Source organism: Sciurus vulgaris, assembly GCF_902686455.1.
Source record: "Sciurus vulgaris genome assembly, chromosome: 8".
NCBI lineage: Eukaryota > Metazoa > Chordata > Mammalia > Rodentia > Sciuridae > Sciurus > Sciurus vulgaris.
The window spans coordinates 123,503,333-123,524,495 of NC_136468.1; the positions used below are offsets into that span (position 1 = coordinate 123,503,333).

A 21,163-nucleotide genomic window follows, 5' to 3' on the forward strand; every position below is an offset into this window, starting at 1 on the left:
ACCTACATACACACCTGGACCCTTTCTCCAGGCCCAGGAGCAGCGCCAAGGTTTCCCATGGGCACCTTGGTCTGTTAGGGCTGGGAAAATATCCAGCCATGGAGTAGGAAAGATGTGGGGCCAGAAAGACCCCCGGGGAATCTCGGTAGGCTCAGGGGTCCTCGTGTGCCTAGGCAACACGGAGAGGTATACAATCCTTGAAGAGACACCCGAGGCAGGGACTAGAAGAACCCATCCCGAAGCGGAAGGGGCGCGTGGAGTCCCACCACGGTGCGCCGGAAGGGGCGAGCTGGGCGGTTGGCCGCGGCCGGGGCGGCGGCCGTTGGCGAGCTGTGGCCTGCCAGGCGAGGTCAGGCGTATGGCCTGGCTGCGGCCACAATGACCAAAGACTCGCCCACCCCCTTGGGTGGCGGCCGCGCGTCGCCCAAGAAGCCAGGTAGCCCCGGCCCGGCGGCTGCAGTGCAGGAGGAGCAGAGACGAGAGCTGGAGAAGTTGCGGGCTGAGCTGGAGGCGGAGCGCGCGCGGGGGTTAGCGGAACGGCGGCGCTTCGCGGCCCAGGCACGGCAGCTGCGGGAGGCAGCAGAGAGGGAGCGGCAGCAGCTGGCTGACCATCTGCGCTCCAAGTGGGAGGCACAGCGCTTCCGGGAGCTGCGGCAGCTGCAGGAGGAGGTGCAGCGGGAGCGCGAGGCCGAGATCCGGCAGCTGCTGCGCTGGAAGGAGGCCGAGTTGCGGCAGCTGCAGCAGCTGCTGCACCGCGAGCGCGATGGCGTGGTGCGCCAGGCCCGGGAGCTGCAACGCCAGCTGGCCCAGGAGTTGGTGAATCGTGGCTACTGCGGCCGCGCGGGGGCGCCCGAGGTCTCCGCCGCGCAATGCCGCTGTCGTCTGCAGGACGTCCTGGCACAGCTGCGCTGGGACACCGACAGCGAGCAGGCAGCGCGCATCCGCCACCTGCAGGCGGCGCTGGACATGGAGCGCCAGCTCTTCCTGAAGTACATCCTGGAACACTTCCGCTGGCAGCCGGCTTTGTCTGGACCCCCGGACTCCCAGGCAGAGAATCCCTCCGAAGAGCGGCTCCCTGAAACCGCAAGCAGTGCTCATCTCACTCCAAAGCCCGACTGTCGACTCGCATCCCTGGACGGTCTGAGTGCCCGCGTCCGCGTTCGCTCCCGTTCCCTCGATTTGGTGCCGGCGGTGTGCTCAAGTTCCGCAACTGGCCTGCTCCCCACGCGCGCCAGCTCTCTCGATTCCTTGGCAACAGAGCGTTCTTGCTCACTGGACAGCACACCGAGTTTCCCCAAGGCCTCTGAATCTGAGGCGCAAGTCTCCTCGACAGACGCCTCCATACAGGGCTCCCCAAGTCCCCCGTCACCGTCATTGCTACCGTCCCTGCCACTATCCGTACATAGGAACCCTAGCGATCCCGGGAAAGGAGAAGTCTCCCGGAAGGAGCCCTGCGATGCTCTGACGCCCTCACCACTGAGCTTGGACTACCACAAGTTGGTGAAGCAGAACTCGGAACTTGCTGAAACGTTGAGGGTGCTAGCGCGCCGCTGCTCTGGACTGCACGAAGAGAACATGCAGTTGAGGCGCGCGCGCTTCTCGGTCGAGGCGGACGAAAAGGTGAAGCGGCTCAAAGTGAAGCACGCGGAGCTGACCGGACTCGCGAGGCGCCTGGAGGACCGGGCTCGCAAGCTGCAGGAGACCAACCTGAGAGCAATGAGCGCGCCTGTGCCTGGTGAAAGCCGCGCTGGCCTGGAGCTGTGCCAGGCCTTTGCCCGCCAGCGTGCTCAGGATCTGTCAGAGCAAGCTAGCGCACTGCTGGCCAAGGACAAGCAGATCGAAGAGCTGCAGCGCGAATGCCACCTGCTACAGGCACGCGTCGCCACCGACCTCAGCAGTGCCTCTGATCCTGGAGGGGGCGCCCCCTGCACGCAGTGGCTCAATATCAGTGACTTGGACAGGCTGCAGCGGGAGTCCCAGCGGGAAGTGCTACGTCTGCAGAAGCAGTTGACGCTGCAACAGGGCAAGAGCGACACCCGGGCGGAGGCGGGCGGCCAGAGCGTACCCTGCGAAGATGCGCGACACCAGGTGCAGGCACTGGAGCGAGAGCTGGGTGCGCGGCGTAGAGAATGTGAGGAACTGGGTGCGCAGGCGGCGGCAGCACAGCGGCGTGGCGAGGAGGCAGCAGCACAGCTGCAGACAGCACTGCGCAAGGGCGCCTGGCTGGCGGAGGAGAACGCGCGGCTGCAGGCCCAGGCTGACTGGGTAAGGAAGGTGGCTGCGGAGAACAGCGACGTGCGCGGGCAACTGGGGCGCGCGTGCCAGGAGCGCGACGCCGCCGGCCTGCTGGCAGAGCAGCTGCTGCAACAGGCGGCACGCGGGCAAGACAGGCAGCAGCAGCTGCAGCACGACCTACAGAAGGCCCTGAGTGACCTGCAGGATGCCCGGAAGGAGATGCAGGCGCTGCAGTGTCAGCCTGGCCACCCTCCCGAGCGGGGGGAGACTAACCAAACCCCAGAATCCCAAGGTAGGGGTAGTAGAAGGGCAAAGTTCAAGCCAGGTCCTGAAGATCATGCTCTGTCAGAACAGTTTCCTGTTTGTCTCTCACAGCAGGAGAGCCCAGTTCTTGGGGAACCATCCAGTGTCCCCCAAGTGTCAGAGAGAGTCCCTGCCAGCCAGTCTCTAGACTCCAGGCCCCAGACTAAGAAAACCAGTTCCCAGTCAAACTCCTCCTCCTCCTCAGAGGTGGAATCCATGTGGGCCACAGTGCCATCTTGCCTTACTCTGGACATGGACACAGTCAGTGAGGTGGATGATCTGGAACCAGACAGTGTGTCTCCTTCCCTGGAAGTGAGGTCCTCTGAGGCTGCTGCCACTCCCAAGCTCAAGATCTTCTTGGCTAGGTATAGCTACAACCCCTTAGAAGGGCCCAATGAGCAACCTGAGGGTGAGCTGCCCCTCACAGCTGGTGACTATGTATATATCTTTGGGGACATGGATGATGATGGCTTCTATGAAGGGGAGCTTGAGGATGGCCGGCGGGGACTAGTGCCCTCGAACTTGGTGGAACAGATTCCAGACAGCGACATCTTAGGCTGCCTGTCTCCCAAGGACCCTGACCTTGCCCCCATTATACTGCCAGCAGGGCAGAGCAAAGCCTCAGAGGAAAATAGTTCATTACCTGGGGAAATGCAGGAATCAGTGGATAAAGTGCCATGCCAGAAGGGAAGTGTGGCCTCCAAGACCGAAATGGCAGTAGAGATCTTGGAGTCTAAGACAAAAGCCTGTTGGCTAGGCTCACCACAGAGTGTGGGGGAGCAGGGCTTCTCCAAACCCCTTCTTGGGGCCAAAGGAGTGCTGTGTGTGGCTCCAATGCAACTACACCTTCAGAGTGTCACAGCCACATCAGCTGATATTACCTGGGTCTGCAGCAGTAGCAGACACCCCCATGTGGTGTACCTCAATGACCAGGAGCATGCCCTGACCCCTTCAGGTGTGAGTTACTACACTTTCCAAGGCCTACATCCTAGCACACAATACCAGGTGCGGGTGGAGGTGCGTCTGCCTTGGAACTTGCTGCAGGAACACTGGGAAACAATGTCTTCTACCATCATCTTCAACACACCTTTAGCAGGACCCCCTGACCCTCCACTAGATGTCCTGGTAGAGCATCACACCTTGCCAGGCTTCCTGGTGGTCAGTTGGCTTCCTGTGACCATTGACTCAGCTGGGTCCTCTAATGGGGTGCAGGTTACTGGTTATGCCGTATATGCAGATGGGCTCAAGGTTGCAGAGGTCACTGATGCCACTGCTGGGAGCACCCTGTTGGAATTTTCCCAGATGCAGGTGCCCCTAACATGCCAAAAGGTCTCAGTGAGAACCATGTCATTCTATGGCGAGTCCATGGATTCAGTGCCAGCTCAAATCCCTGAGGACTACTTCACCTGCAACACATTACCAGAGACTCCGTCCTTTAGCTACACCTGTGGTGACCCATCCACCTACAGAGTCACCTTCCCTGTCTGCCATCAGAAGCTACTACTTGCTTCTCTGAATACCAAGGCTGGCCCCCACACTCCTGGAAGTTGTGGGGAGCCTCAGACCAAGTCTTTAGAAGCATTTCCTGAAGAACCCCCAAAGAGACAGTCCCCAGTGTCCAACCTAAGCTCAGAAGGGACTGGCAACAAAGCCCAGCCCAGACAGGTCTGGAAGAAATACAGAAAGGACCTGCCCTTTCAGAAGAGTCCCCAGAACCACCACAGATCACTTCTGCCCAGTGACCGGTCTAGGTTGAAAGAAAACCACCATGGGCACATGAACGCCAGCAGAAGTCCTGCTCCAGGATTCAGCCATCTGTCACCTGAGTGTGGACCTAAGAAAGAGCTAAGTCAGGAGAAGGCTGCCCTTGAGAAGGCCCTTAGGCAAAAACAGGATGCCCAAGTGTTCATATCTCCCCAACAAAGAACCTGCCAGCAATATGCAACTGATTTCCATGACATTTTGGAGGAGGCAGAGGTAGCATGCTTGGATCCTTGGTGCACAAAAAATCAAGAGCAGAAAAAGAAGTGCAGGCCCCACAATAGGCGAGGTCAGGCTCTGGGGGGTAAGAGAGAGTGCCAGCTCCTTGAGCCCAGTTCAGTGCTGTGTCCAACTCCATCCAACAAAGTCATTAAGATGTCCAGGGGTGGTCCTCCACAACTGGGGACAGAAGCCAACACTCCCACCAGGGTCTTTGTGGCCCTATTTGATTATAACCCTCTGACAATGTCTGCTAACCCTGAGGCTGCAGAGAAGGAACTGGCCTTCCAGAAAGGGCAGTTGCTAAGAGTATGGGGCTGTCAGGACCCCCACGGCTTCTACCATGGTGAGTGCAATGGACAAGTGGGCAACATCCCTGGGCACCTGGTGGTTGAGGTGGAGGTGGGCACAGAGTGGACTGACAAGAGGTGGCATTTGCCAGCACAGGGGCACCTGCCCTCTGTGGGCCACCTTGCAGACTTTGAGAGGCTCACTAGGCCCCAGGGTAGGTTCCTCATGCCCAAAGGGAACTCCAAGAGACCCACACTGTGGACTCCAAAGACCATGACGGCAGCCCTGGACTATGATCCTAGGGACAGGAGAGCAGGATGCCGGGGAAAGGGCAAGCTGGCACTGAGGGCTGGGGACACAGTCACAGTGTATGGGCCTGTGGATGATAAAGGATTCTATTATGGTGAGTCAGGTGGCCACAGGGGCCTAGTCCCAGCCCACCTGTTGGATGACTTGTCTATCCATGGAGAGTAAGCAAGGCTCCCTGCTGGGGTGGTAGCCTCTGGCTTCCCACACCCCTCTGGATGAGAAGCAAGCATAAGCACCCTCCCACAACATCCCTCCTTGCAGCCGCCTTAAGCAACATTTGCTCCAGGCACCATTGTGTGAAACTGATGGCAGTCCCTAGGTGTCCCCTAACCTCTGGGAGAAGTAGGGCTTAAGTATGAGTTGTTTCCAAAAGAAAACAAGCCAATCCCTGAGAGTTTGACTGTTTCAAAGTTGTCAATAACTATAATATGTATTTGAAGAAGTGCCTTTTTCTGTGGTCAATATGTGTTGTCTTTAGCAGGTTAACATTATACATCCATTGCCTTGTATGAAAGTCTTAAGAAAAGTCTCCATCTTAAAAAAAAAAAAAAGGAATCAGAATGTTATTTTTCTATTTTATGTTCAACCCCTCATTAAAATGTTCATAGAAAAAAAAAGAATATTTTAGAAGTTAAAGAACAACCAAGGGAAACATGAACATGTCTCTTCTTCCCTCTCCTGTCCAGTGGATCAGCAAGTGCTACACAGAAATGTCTCCCTGGCCAGGGAAGAGTAGTTGCATTCTTACTCCTTAGGGTGGGTCCTGTTTAGGGCATGCTGGTACAGAGGATCCAGCCAAAAGCCAGGGCTAAAACGTTCTGCCTGGCCAGAACTTTCCCAAGGGTTCCCTGGGTTGGGGCTGTGTTGCTGGTGAACCCAGCAGGAAGTCTCACTCTATAGATTCTCCCTTTCCCAAAGTGCTTTGTGAGGGATCCTCTTGGAAGCACATTTTCTTTTGTCCCATTTTACATAAGTGTCAATGAGACTCAGGGGGTTTCCCCACAGCTAAAGTCACATGACTCAAAGCCACTTCCTCTTCCATGGTTTTCCAGGACTCCCTCTCCAGGAGCGTGGGGATGAAGGGTGGACTACATCCTTTCTTGCTTCTGTTTGATGCTGCTTTGGTTCCCTACACCCAGCAATGCTGTCAGAGAAAGGGTGACAGTGCAGCCAGAAATTACTGAAGCACCCCTGGGGCAGAAGCATTGGTGCTACCATTTGGTTCTATGACCAAGTCCCAGAATTGGGGCTAAAGGGTTGTTGACCCTAGGGCTAAAGGTGGGAAGAGGGAAGGGGCAGGCTCAAGAGCTGTCCCAACCTGACACACTTATGGGCAGTCTTATCCTCAAAGAATACTTAAACTATCTGAGGAACTCTGGTGTATACCCGGACACATTATTTGTGAGCTGAAAGCCACAGGCCTCAGCAAGCGGAGGAAATCCACCTGAATATCTATGGATCAAGGGCCACTGTTATACCCTCTCATACAATAATCCATTTTTATAGCAAGAAAACAGGCTCAGACAGGTTCTGTGACTACCCTAGGGAAGGAACTCAGACCAGCTCACTCCACTGGACTTCACCGCCAGCCCTTGAAGGCACCCACCACCTTTCCTCCTTTCAGGCCAATGATCACAGCTGAAAGCAACTTCTTTCACAATTGTTTTTAACAAAATTTACCATCGGCTGGGCGTGGTGGTGCATGCCTGTAATCCCAGAGATTTAGGAGGTTAAGACAAGAGGATTGCAAATTCAAGGTCAACCTCAGCAACTTAGTGAGGCCCTAAGCAACTTAGTGAGACCCTGTCTCAAAATAAAAATAAAAAGGACTGGAGATGTGACTGAGTGGTAAAAGCCTCCTGGGTTCAATCCACAGTATTCCCCCAAAAGAAATCTACCATGATAGGCTGGTGCTGTAGTTCAGCACTTGCCTAACATGTACAGAGGCTGAGTTTGGACCCCAGCACTGCCCCCCCCCCCCCCCACAAAAAAAAAAAAAAAAATCTCTCTTCCAAGAGGATCAAACCCAGGGCCTCTGTGCCTGTGTGTCAAGCATTCTACCACAGAACTCCATCTCCAGGGTGGAGACCCTTTTTAAGAGTACAGTTTGGGGAAAAAAAAAAAAAAAGAGTACTGTTTGGTAGTGTTAAGTGCATTCATGTTGTGCAACAGGTCTCCAGAACTCTTTTCATCTTGCAAACAGAAACTGTATCCACTAAACAATAATACCCCATCCCCCACCCCAGCTCCTGGCAACCACTAACTTCACATGGAAACAGCTGGTGGCACCAATTATTCTGCTCCAGAGTGCTTCCAGTCATTTGTGGCTACACTGGGGAAGGCAGTGTCCTCCCTCTGACTGAGAGCATTGTTGGACATGAAGAACTAAAAGGTCATTTTACTTTTGTTTCTTTCTGATACTTAGGATTAAACTCAGGACTTTGTATGTGCTTTACCACTGGCTACTCTATTTACCCCAGCTACTCTATTTTCTATCTCTATGAATTTGACTACTCTAGGTATCTCAAATGAGAGGACTTACACAGCATTTGTCATTTTATGACTGGCTTATTTCACCGAGCTTAATGTCCTCAAGGTTCATTCATGTTGTAGCAGGTGTCAGAATTTCCTTCCTTTTAAAGGCTGAATAATATTCCATTATATGGATATACCACATTTATTTATTAGCATGTATGAGGTACTGGGGTCAATCCTCAGGATCGCATACAAATAAATAAAACAAAGTTATTGTGTCCATCTAAAAGTAAAAATATTTTTTTAAAAACCGGAGCCAACCCAAAATGCAGACCAGAATTGTGCCTCTGGATCCAATCATGCAATGGAAATGTGTCACAAAAGGCCAGGTACTCTAGGGGTTGGAAAAACTACACTAGACAAAGAACTTGCATCAAGATCAGGAATGAAATACGTGAGTGTGGGTGATTTATCTTGAGAAGGACAGAATATAATGGCTATGATCAAGAGTATGATTGTCCCATTTTAGATGAAGATAGTTAGAAAACCAAATGAGAGAAGGTGGAACTATTGTTGATTACCATGGTTGTGATTTCTTCCCTGAATGCTGGTTTCGTATGGTTTTTGTGTTAAGAACAAATAACGGTGTAGTGTACAAAAGAATTGAAACAAGGGGTTATGGTGAGAAGAAATTAAAAGATAATATTCAGTGTGAGATTTTTCGAGTTCTTTATGGAGAAGTCATAGTATCCTACAAAGAAGAAATTGTGCATCAACTGCCTGGCAATAAACCAGAAGAACTAGAAGATAATATAAATAAGATCTTGAAGTGTATTGAGTAGTGGGTCAAATCAAAGATCAAAACACTTGACTGGCCACTTTACAGTCACTCTTACTGATACCTCTCTGCCCACTTCATAGAAATTGCCCACATATCAGTAAATATTATTAAAATTGTGTTGCAGACCTAGCTGGTGCATAATGTAAAGATTTGTGCCTGGGTCTCTTTTTCTCCACATGAAAGCTAAATAATCTCAAACATAATGAGTATAATATTAAAAGTAAAAATTGTCATTTAATGCTTCAATTACTAAATAAATATTACCAAAGGAGTAGTATCTTTTATGCTTATTATAGAAGAAAATACAGATGATTTATTAAAATAAAAAGTAAAGCATCAGAAAAAAAACAAATAAACCTGAGCCATATTCCAAGCCCTTCTTGTTTTTTATCTTGAGACATGGTCTCATGAAGTTGCTTAAAGCCTATCTAAATGCTAAGACTAGCCTCAAATTTGGGATCCTCCTGCCTCAACCTCCCAGATCACTGGGATTATAGGCTTACCCCACCCAGCCCAGTGAATATCTCTTCTTTACAATCTTTCTTTTTTTGTTTGTTAGTTTTAGTACTGAGGATTGAACCCAGGGATACTTAACCATCTAGCCACTTTCCTCAGCCCTTTTTATTATTTATTTTACATTTGTATATATTTTTGGGGTACCGGGGCACTCAACCACTGAGCCACATTCCCAGTCCTATTTTGTATTTTATTTAGAGGCAGGGTCTCACTGAGTTGCTTAGTGCTTCCCTTTTGCTGAGGCTGGTTTTGAACTGGTTATCCTACCTCAGCCTCCCAAGCCACTGGGATTACAGGTGTGCGCCACCACACCTGGCTTATTTTTTTATTTTGAGATAGTGTCTCCCTAAATTGATCAGGGCCTTGCTAAATTGCCAAGACTGGCTTTGAACTCAGAATCATCCTGCCTCAGCCTACAGGGTTGCTAGGAGTACAGATGTGAGCCACCACACTTGGCTTTTCACAGTCTTACAAATCACCAGATCCCTGGTGGACCCATAACCTAGAACGGTGTCTGAGGACAAGGAGCAACATGAGAGCTGCTTCTACAGGAGAGGACAGCCTGGGGGATTTGCACTTTCTTCATTGACAGAGGATTGGGTACAAAAATGATTCCCATTGTGGGTGGGAGAGTAATGGCAGTTTAGGAAGAGAATAGAAATTGTAATTCGGGGCTGGGGTTGTGGCTCAGTGGTAATGCGCTTGCCTAGCACACGTGAGGCACTGGGTCTGATCCTCAGCACCACATAAAAATAAATAAGTAAAACAAAGGTATTGTGTCCATCTACAACTAAAAAATATTTTTAAAGAAGAAATTGTAATTCACACAGTTTCGGAATTAAAAACAAGGGATTCAGGTGTGGTGGCACACCCTTGTAATCCCAGTGACTCCAAAGGTTGAGGCAGAAGGCTCACAAGTTTGAGGCCAGCCTCAGCAATTTAATGAGGTCCCAAGCAACTTAGGGAGAACCTGGGTAAAAATAAAAAATAAATAGGGTGCTGGGCGTAGTGGCGCATGCCTGTAATCCCAGTGGCTCAGAAGGCTGAGAAAGGAGGATCAAAAGTTCAAAGCCAGCTTCTGCAACTTAGCGAGGTCCTAAGCAACTCAGTGAGACCCTGCCTCTAAATAAAATACAAAAAAGGGCTGGGGAATGTAGCTCAGTGTTTAAGCACCCCTGAGTTCCTGAGTTCAATCCCCAGTACCAAATAAATAAATAAAAATAAAAAGGACTGGGAATGTAACTCATTATCAATTAAAAAAAAAAAAAAAAAGAATATAGAACAAGGGGACAAGGGACCTGGGGGTATAACTCAGTGGTCAAACACTTGGGTTCAATCTCTAGCACTGGGGGAAAACAAAGAATTAAGGACAAGAACACTCAATTTCAAAGAATCACAAATTCAATCCAATGAGGATCATGCTACCCATGTTATTCCATTACTTTATTTTCATTACTGGAGATAGAATCCAGGGCCTACACTCATCTAATTTTATTTTATTTTTTTGTCTTTTTCTTTTTTTTTTTTTTTTTTTTTTTGGTGCTGGGTATTGAAGCCAGGGCCTCAGACTTTCCAAGCGCATACTCTGCCACTCAGCTACACTCCAGCCAATTTTTTACTTAATTTTATAACCTTCCCTGATCCATTGCCCCAAATCACTTAACTTCTCCCCCGACAGCTCCAGATTGTCAAAACTGTGAAGTGGCAACCCCATCTCTCACTCCAGCCTTTATCCTGCTCGATTTTCCCTCTGTAACCCTCATTCACACCTGGCAGTATACGTAGGTTTTTCTATTGTCTATGTGCTATCACAGGAAAGGGCTGCCTGGGCCACACTTGCCAGCTTAGACCTGCTGTCAGAAAGCAGGAAATATCTTTTTGACCCTGTAGGCCTAGAATCCAAGTCCCACCCACACTTGTTTGTTCCCTGCTAACTCCCCAAAGGACCTTAGGGAGGACCTCATAAACTCATAGGGGCCATCTTTCCAGAGGACCAGGAACCAGAGTTAGGTTTGGTCAATCTGAAATTGAGCTACACTCTTCACACAGTCTTGCAACCTTAAATCCTAAATCCCAGAGGTCATGGGAAGTTTTAGTAAATGAATAAAGTATAAGGCTAGGAAAGGCAGGGCCATGGAGTCATGGAGCAACTGGGCTCAGGAAACAGCACTGTATTAGACAGTGAATAATTCCAGACCATATTAGACAGCTAGGAAACCTCTCTGAGTCTGCATTTTCTCATCTATGGTAGGGTTATTTTGAACAGATCGTGTATATAGAACACTTTATCTGAGGTTAGGGACCCCAAAGAAAGACCAAGAAAGCTGGCAAGGGCACAGGAGTGGGACTGGGGAACATGTTCTAGGCTCACCTTGGCACCCTGAAGGCCCCTCAAACCTAAAGACTTTGAGCAGAGGCAAGGAAAGGTCACACAGATATAACAAGGTAGGCAGGTTGCTGGAAGACAGGGTGGGTCAGGAAGAAGGTGAGTGCTTGACTATCACCTGGACTGGGTCCTCTCCCTGGCTGACCCCATGACCTAGAGACCCTAAGCCTGTCCATTCCACATCTGCTCAGAAGGGGACTGAGGGGAATGGGAAGCCCTATTGGCCAGAAGGTAGAGGAGTCTATCTAGTGGGCAAGGGGGATGGTAGTGAAGAGGAATTCTGAGACTGTCTCAGACCCATCCACCTCTGCCCAGGGGCCTCTAGCCATCCATCCCTGGCCATTTGTGCCTGACTTGCCCCTCCCACCCTATGCTACTGTGTATTTTTGAAATGGAAGACTAACTGATCCATTTTAAAATCATTGTTCAAGATCTGGAAAAGATGTCAAAAGAACACAATACGAAGGACACAGTTTTAAAAAGGAGGGCTCAGAGGAGCTGGATCATAGCTCAGTGGAAGAGTATGTGCTTAGCATGCACTAGGCTCTGAGTTTGATCCCCATACCAAAAAATAAAGACTCAGAGACACCTCCGTGGCTTTGCACATGCTAGGCAAGTACTCTACCATTGAACTACATCCACCTTTTGGCCACATCATTCTGTTCCTGTCTCACTCCCATGGAGGTCAGATTTGGAGAAGGCTGAGTGAGGCTCATAGAGAGTCAGGTGTTCCAAGGAAGGGAGAACACCCTGGGCCAATTGTCTTGTGAAACCAAGGTTATTACCAGGTGGAGCTAGCTCTAGGATCCTGGGCATAAAGGGTTCCTGGGGCCATGATGGCACTGCAGACACCTCAATATGTTCAGCCAACTTCCAGGCTTACCAGGTGTTCCCATACCAGGTGGTTGATGAGATCTGTAATGAGTCTATTCCCCAACAGGAAATGCCACCAATTGTTCCCTGCCCACAAGGCCTCTTCACTTTTCCCATAAAATCTTGGCCCCTGGTATGGAGCTACAGGCTCACATGCCCCATTTCTCATGGGATCCCTGGAATCCCAGGTAAACCTTCCTGTTTGGCCTGGTTGTGCCTGCTTCATGGGATCTCCCCCTCCACTCTCCAGTGGGGATCAAACTTGGGAACTGGAGCATGCTAGGTAAGTGGTAAGTGCTCTAACATTGAGCTACACCCCCAGCCCTTAATCTCAGTCTTAGGGACCCACTGGTTAAGGTACTCCAGGTAGAATGTGGCTTCCTGGAAGTTAGACACCTCCTGCTCAGACAGAGAATGGGGTGGTGGCTCCATTAGATTCTGGCCCTTTACTCCCAAGTTGAGTGACCTTGGCAGTTCTTCCATTGCTTGAGTCTCAGCCTGTTTCCTCTTCCCTAAAATTGGTTTCCCAGTTGCCCTGTCCCTTTAGCCCAATCATTCCAAGTTGCCCTTCAAAAGTGCTATCACCTCTTTCGGGAAACTGTCTTCATCTACTCCTCCCTTCCTGGATACAACCGCCCCTCCCACATGCTTGCACAACCCCAGGTGTGATCCCGCACCCTGGAATTACTCATTTACTTGCCACCTTCCCCATCAGACTGTCTTACTCCACGCGCTCCATCAATGTAAGTATCTGGACATGGCGTGGAATAGATACAAGGTGTGTGGACTGATCCCTTACTAACTTATGAAAGGCACTAATATGCTAGTTACTAAGACCACCCGAAGAAAGGGTTGGCTTGGCATTCTTGGTTGCTGTGGTTCCCTTTGAGAATTGACCTCTGCTGAGAACTTCACCTTGTGTGTTAGCTCATGTCCTAATAAAAGCAGTCCTATCCAGAGTGCCGTTCTGCTGCCCCTTTATAGATGGGAAAACTCAAGCTCTGAGAAGGTCACTTGTTAAGGTCATTAAACAAGTTGGTGGCAGAGCCCTGTGTCTGAACTCAGGTGTGTTTTTTTTGCCCCCATGCCCTTATCTGGAGGATTCCTTCCCTCACCCTGAGGGCGGGCCTGGGTCTAGGGAGGAGGCCAGAGGGAGGGAGAGTCAGGAATTCAAATTGGTAAGGCTGGTGGTGGGGGGAGGTGCTAGGGAGTGGTCATCAGTTAGGACTTGGGCCACAGGATGTTCTGTAGAGCCACGCTGGCGGGGGTGGAGGGTAGGGGGAAGCAGGTACAGACCTGCTGAGTCAGAGATGCCTTGGGGACTCTGGGTGGTGGTGTCTTGGGAGGTAGCTTGGGGCTAGAGCCAGCAAAAGCACCCCCAAAAGATGGATCAAGGGTAGAACTGGACACTGAAGGTCCACCCCAGGACCCTTAGGATTCAAGGAGAAAGAGGCCTCGGAGAGAGCAGAGGGCCACGTTTTCCAGAAGGAGGGAGTGGTCAGCCTCCACCAGGTCAGGCAAGATAAGGGCTGCCGCGCCCAGCTCCCTCGTGATGGTGACCAGAGCCTGCTGTCCCAGCCCCCGGGGGCTTCCTGGTGTTCTGGCCATGAGGGAGATAGCCCCTTCCCCCACTGTCACATGAGGCCTCGCTGGACCCTGGTGATGGGGAAAGGTTCCCCAAAGAAAACTGGAAAACCAGAATTTGAAATTTCCATGTTGTCCCCCTAGGAGGCCTTGGTTTACTCCCATTCCCTTAGGGAGCCAAGTCAGAGCCACCTGGAGGTTACTGGTATCCCCAGGACTCTGTTTCTCAGCCAGGATTGAAAAGGGTCTTGTAAAGGTTTAGTTTCGGTCTCCTTCAGCTGCTGGAAAGGAACTTTACAAGAGAAATGGAGCACCATCTAATCTTGGCCCCACTTTTTGTGCTTGGAAACTTCTGCCCATTTCTCCCCCACTTCTCCCTTTACTAAGATCCTGCTGAGCTTCTGCCTACCCTATCTGTGTTCATTACCTCACAGTCACACAAGCCAGTGAAGCACATATGGTTTTAAGTCCTATTTTACAGTTGGGGCCCACAGAGTTCTAGGGCAGTTCTAGGACAGTTGCCTGATTGTCATGGCTAGGATTTGCATTCCCATCCACTGATCTATGGGCTTCCAGTAGGGGTGGGCCAGTCCTCTACTCCACTTTTCTATCTTAGAGAAATAGCTAACTCATCCTCCTTCATATATTCATTCACCTGGGCCAGGCAATGACCAGGCACAAGGGACCACAACATTCTGCAGATGGACTCCAGAACAGACCCTTCCAGTATAATGATGGAGGCAGGAGACCCAGGACCTGGAGGAGACGGATGAGGGAGTTTTGTTGAGATTTTCACAATTACTGATGAGCATGTTAGTGCACACCTGTAATTCCAGAGATGGAAGGCTGAGAGAGGAGGGTCACAAGTTTGATTCTAGCCTCACCAATTTAGGCTTTCAGAAATTTAGTGAGACCCTGTCTCAAAATAAAATAAAAAAGGGCTGCGGATGTACCTCAGTAGTTATGTGCCCCTCGGTTCAATCCCCAATACCAGAAAATTAAAAATTAATAAATATCACAATTATTTTTCTTTCTTTTTTTTTTTTTTTTTTTGGTGCTGGGAATTGAACCCAGGGCCTTGTGCTTATAAGGCAAGCACTCTACCAACTGAGCTATCTCCCCAGCCCCACAATTATTTTTCTAAAAAAATAAGCTGGGCATGGTGGTACACACACCCATAATCCCAGCTATTTGGGTGGTTGAGGCAGGAAGATTGAAAGTTCAAGGTTAGCCTAGGCAATTTAGTCAGACCTTGACTCAAAATTAAAATAAATAAATAAATAAAAGGGCTGGGGGGGCGTATGTATCTCAGTGGTAGAGGGTTTGCCTACCATATTTGAACTCATTGAACTCATGAAGCCTGAGTTTAATCCCCAGTACTGCAAGGGAAAAAAAGAAACGAAAAGAAAAGAAACTCTCGAGAGTCCAGGAGTTTGGGGCCAACCTGAGGAGCATATGAAGACATCATCTATAAAAAATAAATCAATAAAAATATTTAAGAGCTGGGCGTTGTGGCACTGCCTGCAAGCCCATTGACTGGGGAAGCTAAGGCAGGAGGATCCCAAGTTCAAAGCCAGTCTCCGCCACATAGTGAGGCCCTAAGTAACTTGGCAAGACCCTGTCTCAAAATTAAAATTTAAAAAACTGAGAATGTGACTCAGTGGCTAAGTGCCCCTGGGTTCAATCTCTGCTACTAAATAAATAATGAAAGTAAAACAGAATAATAATCCCAGTAACACAGAACATTGAGTTAAATGTGAAAACTTCTCTCTCACCATTACCCTCCACGTCTTCCTTCCTCTGTGGGTTTTCTGCCAGCTTTCTTTCTTTCTTTCTTTCTTTCTTTCTTTCTTTCTTTCTTTCTTTCTTTCTTTCTTTCTTTCTTTCTTTCTTTCTTTCTTTCTTTCTTTCTTTTTTCTTTTTATTAGGGATTAAACCCAGGGGTGCTTAACCACTGACCCACATCCCTCTCCATTTTTTTTGACAGGGTCTCTCTATGTTGCCTAGACTGGCTTTGAACTCCTGGACTCAAGGGATCCTTTTGCCTCAGTTTCCTGAGTAGCTGAGACTATAGGCAAGGGCTACTCATCTGGTGGTCATACCACTCTCCATCCTTCAGCTGGGATTCCAGAATTGACTTGCATTCCCTGGTGGATGGGGCTCCTGCACACACCCCCATTGCAAAATTGTTCTTGACCCACCTACTTAAAGCTCTTTAGCAATACTCTCTGGCCACTGGGACAAAAACCTCAGATATTGCCCTGAACTAACAACATTCCCCACTTTTTGTTTCTCATCACACCCCATGGTCCCATGCCACAGTCCATGACACCGGTTCTGGCCAACATCCTTTGGATAACTCCTGAAGCCTTCTCTCTCTTTAGGACTTTGAACATGGTTCTCCCAGGCAGCCCTCTACCTCCTATTTGTATTTGGCCTTTGCCTCATCTTTAATTTACGAGAGCACCAAAGCATTATTGATCTTAGAGGACCCAGGCATGGGTTACAGTGGTGAACAAGTAGTGAGCAGTCTTGATTTACACAGATCTCACATTCTAGTGAGGGTGAAAAAGAGTCAGCAAGGAAGCACATACATCAATAAAGTCATGATCATGCAGGGCTGGTTTGGAAATAGGAAGACAGTGTAGAGAGTAAAAAGCTATGACTTTAGAAAGAGCAGCTAGAGTCTGACATGGTGGCCCACACCTGCCGTTTCAGCGTCTTGGGAGGCTGAAAGACAGAAGATCACAAGTTCAAAGCCAACCTCAGCAATTTGTGAGACCCTGTCTCAAAATATAAAATATGTGGCTGGAAATGTGACTCGATGGTTAAAAGTGCCCCTGGGTTCAATCCCCAGTATGGGGGTTAGGGGAGGACTGGGGATGATCCCTGAAGTAGAACACCCTAGTACCACTCCTCAAAAAAAAAAAAAAAAGAGGTGGGGGAGAACTCAGCTCCTGTTAGTCACAGGGGCTGGAGTTTGAGCTTGTCTGTGGACCTTGGGCAGGTCACAGGCAAGCAGTTAAATCTCTTTGACCTTCAGTTTTCTCATCCATAAAATGGAGTACTATAGAGTACCCCTTTCCTAGGTAGTAATGAAGGATAGTAATCTCATATTTATAAAGTGCTCTGCCCATGCATTGAATGAGGACTCAATACTGGGAGTCAAAATTAACCACCAGAATTTGTGTGGGGCTCTTTCTCTTGAAAGAGAGATTTTGCCATCCAGGTGGGTGACCAGAAGGCCATATTTCTTTTTCTTTTCTTCTTCTTCTTCTTCTTTTTTTATTTTTTCAGTGCTGAGGATTGAACTCAAGATCTTATGCAAGCTAAGCAAGCAATCTGTTACTAACCTATAACCCCCAACCCTGAGTACCAGGCTTCTACAGTACCATTCTGTTCCCCATGCATCATATTCTTTATGATAGGAAGTGAATGAATTTACATGGCTTTGGGAGCAGGAGGTGAAGTGTATTAAGATAGGAGGGGAAAGGAGGGTTGTGGAAAATTTATTAATTTCATTCGACTGGTTTTTGTTTTGTTTTGTTTTTGGTACCAGGGATTGAACCCAAGGGCACTTTACCACTGAGCCACATTGCCAATTTTTTTTTTTTTTGTATTTTATTTCAAGACAGGGTCTTGCTGAGTAGCTTAGGGACTTGCCAAGTTGCTGAGACTGGCTTTGAATTTGTAATCCTCCTGCTCTAACTTCTAGAGCCACTGGGATTACAGGCATGTGCCACCATGCCTGGCTCATTTGACTTTTAATTGAGCACCTACTTGGTGTCAGGTATGAGCCAGGTACTGAGTCTATAGGAGTAGACTCAATATTAAGATAATCTGAGGGTGAGTAGGTCGGGATTAGAGTAGACTTCCTGTAGGATGTGGTATCTAAACTAAGAAGGAGTTACCAGGCAGAGGTGGGGAAGAGTATGACACAGGTAGAAGGTGAATGCCAGAGTTGAGAGAAAACTTCATGGCATATTTGAGAGTTTTCCAAAGTGGCCTGCCTAAGCTTGAGGTGTGGAAACTTGAGAGGTATGGGACATTCTTTTTTTTTTTTTTTTTGTAGTGCTGGGGATCGAACCCAGGGCCTTGTGCTTGCAAGGCAAGCACTCTACCAACTGAACTATCCCCCCAGCTCCTATGGGACATTCTTGTGAGAAAAATGTGTGTGTGTGTGTTATCAGGGATTGAACCTAGGGCTTTGCACACCCTAGGCAAGCATTCTACCACTGAGCTACATCCCTAGTTCTTTTTTATTTTAAATTCCAAGACAGGGTCTTAATTGCCCAGACTGAGTTGTAATTTGTGATCCTTTTGTTTCAGTCTCCTGGGTAGCTGGGACTACAGATGTGCATCACCACACCCTGGCTTTACTTATTTATTTTCAGAAACTTCTATACTGTTTTCCATATTGGCTATACTACTTTATTTTCTTATTCATTTTTTCTGATTTTAAAGGGAATATGCAAGCCAGGTGCCATGGCACACACCTGTAATCCCAGCAGCTTGGGAAGCTGAGGCCAACCTCAGCAATTTAACCAGGACTTGTCACAAAATAAAAAAATGAAAAAGGGCTGGTGGCGTGGCTCAGTGGTAAAGTGTCCCTGGGTAAGTACTAACCATGGATATCTCATAATCTTCAGAAAAACTAAAGAAGGAGGAAAAAAGCTCACCCACAGGAATTGAATTGATAAACCATTTGGGGAATTTACATCTGGCAGTGTCCATTAAAATAGAAAATTCCAGGACTTGGCATGCAACTTAGTGGTAGAGTGCTTGTCCAACACGTGCAAGCCCCTAGGTACCCAGTACCCTGGTACCACACACACAGAAATAATGATTGAAAATTCCCACATCATTTAACCCTTAGATTCTACTAGTAGTAAGAGCGTGTGAAGATACATATCCAAGGACTATTTTTTAAATATATTTTTCTTTTTAGCCAGGTGCAGCAGTGCACACCTGTAATCCTAGATACTTGGAAGGCTGAGGTGGGAGGATTGCAAGTTAGAGGCCAGCCTTAGCAACTTAGATAGACCCTCAGTAATTTAGCATGACCCTGTCGCAAAATAAAAATATAAAGGACTGGGGATGTAGCTCAGTGGTAAAGTGCCCCAGGGTTCAATCTCAAGTTCAAAAAAATTGAAAGCTAGGTATGGCAGCACAACTGTTGTCCCAGCCACTCAGGAGGCTGAGGCAGAAGAATCCCTTGAACCCAGGACTTCCAGGTCAGTCTGGGCAACACAATGGGAAACCTCCAGTTAAAATAAATAAACAAACACCATTTGTGATGGCAGCTTGAAGTTCTGTTATGTGACCCATTTAACCAATTTCCTATTGTCAGAGAGTTACTTTGTGTATGAGTTCTTCATTATTATAAATAACACTTGAAATAATATTATTGTTTATTAATTTCCAAATGCCAATGAAACAGTGACTACTGAGTGCGTGTTAAGTCTCAGGTGTGCCCTTAGCTACTGGAGTCCAAGCTTACCTCCTGGTTATACAATCAAGCACAGTATCTGCAAATGTGATTAATTTCCCCAGAATGAAATGCAGGAATACTTGTCCAAGGAAGTATAATCATTTAAAAACATTTATGGTTCATACTGCTAAATTCTCTTCCAGAACCTTTAAGGTAATTTATATGCTTCCAACAGTATATGCAAGTGAGTACCCAACAGACCTCTACCTGTTTAGCGGTTACCATTTGAAACAAATTTTTATTTTTGTAAGAAAATAGCCTCTTGTAGATTTAATTTGTATTTCTTTGCTTAGAAGATCGATTGGCTTTTTTTTTTTTTTCTTCCAGTTATTTCACACAGTGAATCCTAAACTGAGCTCTATTTGTGGAACATTTCTTTTCTTCTATTTGTGGAATATCTCTTTTCTTCTTCACGAATGTTTGATATCTTCTTTTACACAGACGTTTGATATTTCCTTTTTCATGTATTGTGTTCTTACCATTTCTAGGATGTTTCTAGCTGTTCTATTCTATTTCCTCTTGGTAGGTACTGCACTGAATGAACTATAGTAGCTCTACATACCCCCCCCCCCCCCCCCATGACCTCCCTCTCTACTGGGGATTTAACCCAGGGCCTCCAACGTGCCAGGCAAGTGTTCTACCTCTGAGCTACATCCTCAGTCCTTATAATTTGTTTTAATTTCTGTTAGGGCAAGTCTACCCTCATTTCTTTTTCTTTGTTTCCAGGGGTTGGGGGAGATGAAAGCTGTATTTGGCTATTTATTTTTCCAGGTGAAGTTACAATTTTACTTAGTCTAAGAAACGTCCTTTTAGGATTACATTGAACCTATACATTAATAAGGAAAGAATGGTTGCGTAATTAGCCTCTGTGAAGGGTTATAGAATTGAATTTCAATCTTTACTGGAGCTAGGTCACAATTTCCCTATAAAGCAGATAGGGCTCCTTTCAGACTTCTCCGATCTTAACAGTGGTGTGTTCCTTTGTTTGGAGTTCAGAATAGAGAGAGGTCCATTAAGTAACTCCCTAGAGAAGTGATCATGGCTCATGGCTTGCCCCAGCCACTTGGAAGTCCTTTTGAATGACGCCCACGAGACTTGGGTCCGAGAGGGCCAGCTTGGGCGCGCCGTTTAACCCCTGGGGCCTGCGAGGGGCTGCAGTCACCGGAAGGGGCTGGCTGAAGCAAGCGTGCTCAGGACCTCCGCGCCCTCTGAGCAGGTAGGGCCAGCTTGTCGGTGTGCGGGCGCGGGGTTCCCAGGAGGGGCTGGGGTCAGGTGTTACAAGGCTCCCATTCTTCTCCGGACCTGAACGACCCTGGCCTTCCTTGGAACCCAGACCACAGTACCTGCAGTCCTAGGGGGCTGAGTCTTGAGACTGTGGCCACAGCGGGGGCCGGAAAGCAGGGGGCAAGGAGAGGTCGGGGAAACTGGGCATAGACGGCTAGGGGTCCCTGACTGGGGGCTTCGAGGGGTCAGGGTCAGGGTCAGGATTAGGGTCAGGGTCAGGCGCAGAGGGAGTCAGCCTTGAGCTTGGGGGCTAGGTATGAACCTGTGGGAGGGATAGAGGGTCCTTGTCCACAGAGGTGTGAGGTTCGAGTGTTTCGGGGGCGAGGTCGCGGTCCAGCTCCGGCCCCTAGGTCAGGATCCCGCTGGGAGTCGGGGGTCTGAGACACCGGGTCCTCCTGCGTACCCCTCCCCCACAGCGCCGCGCGGCGGCCACCAGGCCCGCCCAGCACTCCGACCGCTGGTCCGTCCCGCCCTCGCCATGCCCCGCCCCCGTCATGCCCCGCCCCTTCACCCCGGCCCCGCCCCGTCGCTCGCCCATTCAGATGTGGGTCAGGGGTGAGCGGGCGGCACCGACGTCACAAGCTTCCAAGATGGC

General features: G+C 48.7%; 1 protein-coding gene and 1 pseudogene across 2 annotated transcripts; both read left to right on the forward strand.

The window, feature by feature from the left end:
• Window positions 1-226: 226 nt before the first annotated feature.
• Window positions 227-5,615, forward strand: LOC306668610 (RIMS-binding protein 3B-like). Its single transcript, XM_079152132.1, has one exon. The coding sequence runs from the start codon at window positions 379-381 to the stop codon at window positions 5,281-5,283; it is 4,905 nt and encodes a 1,634-aa protein (XP_079008258.1). The 5' UTR covers window positions 227-378; the 3' UTR covers window positions 5,284-5,615.
• Window positions 5,616-7,876: 2,261 nt separating this feature from the next.
• Window positions 7,877-8,685, forward strand: LOC306668965 (adenylate kinase isoenzyme 6-like; annotated as a pseudogene). The gene has a single exon. The product of its transcript is annotated as an adenylate kinase isoenzyme 6-like (transcript).
• Window positions 8,686-21,163: the final 12,478 nt, after the last annotated feature.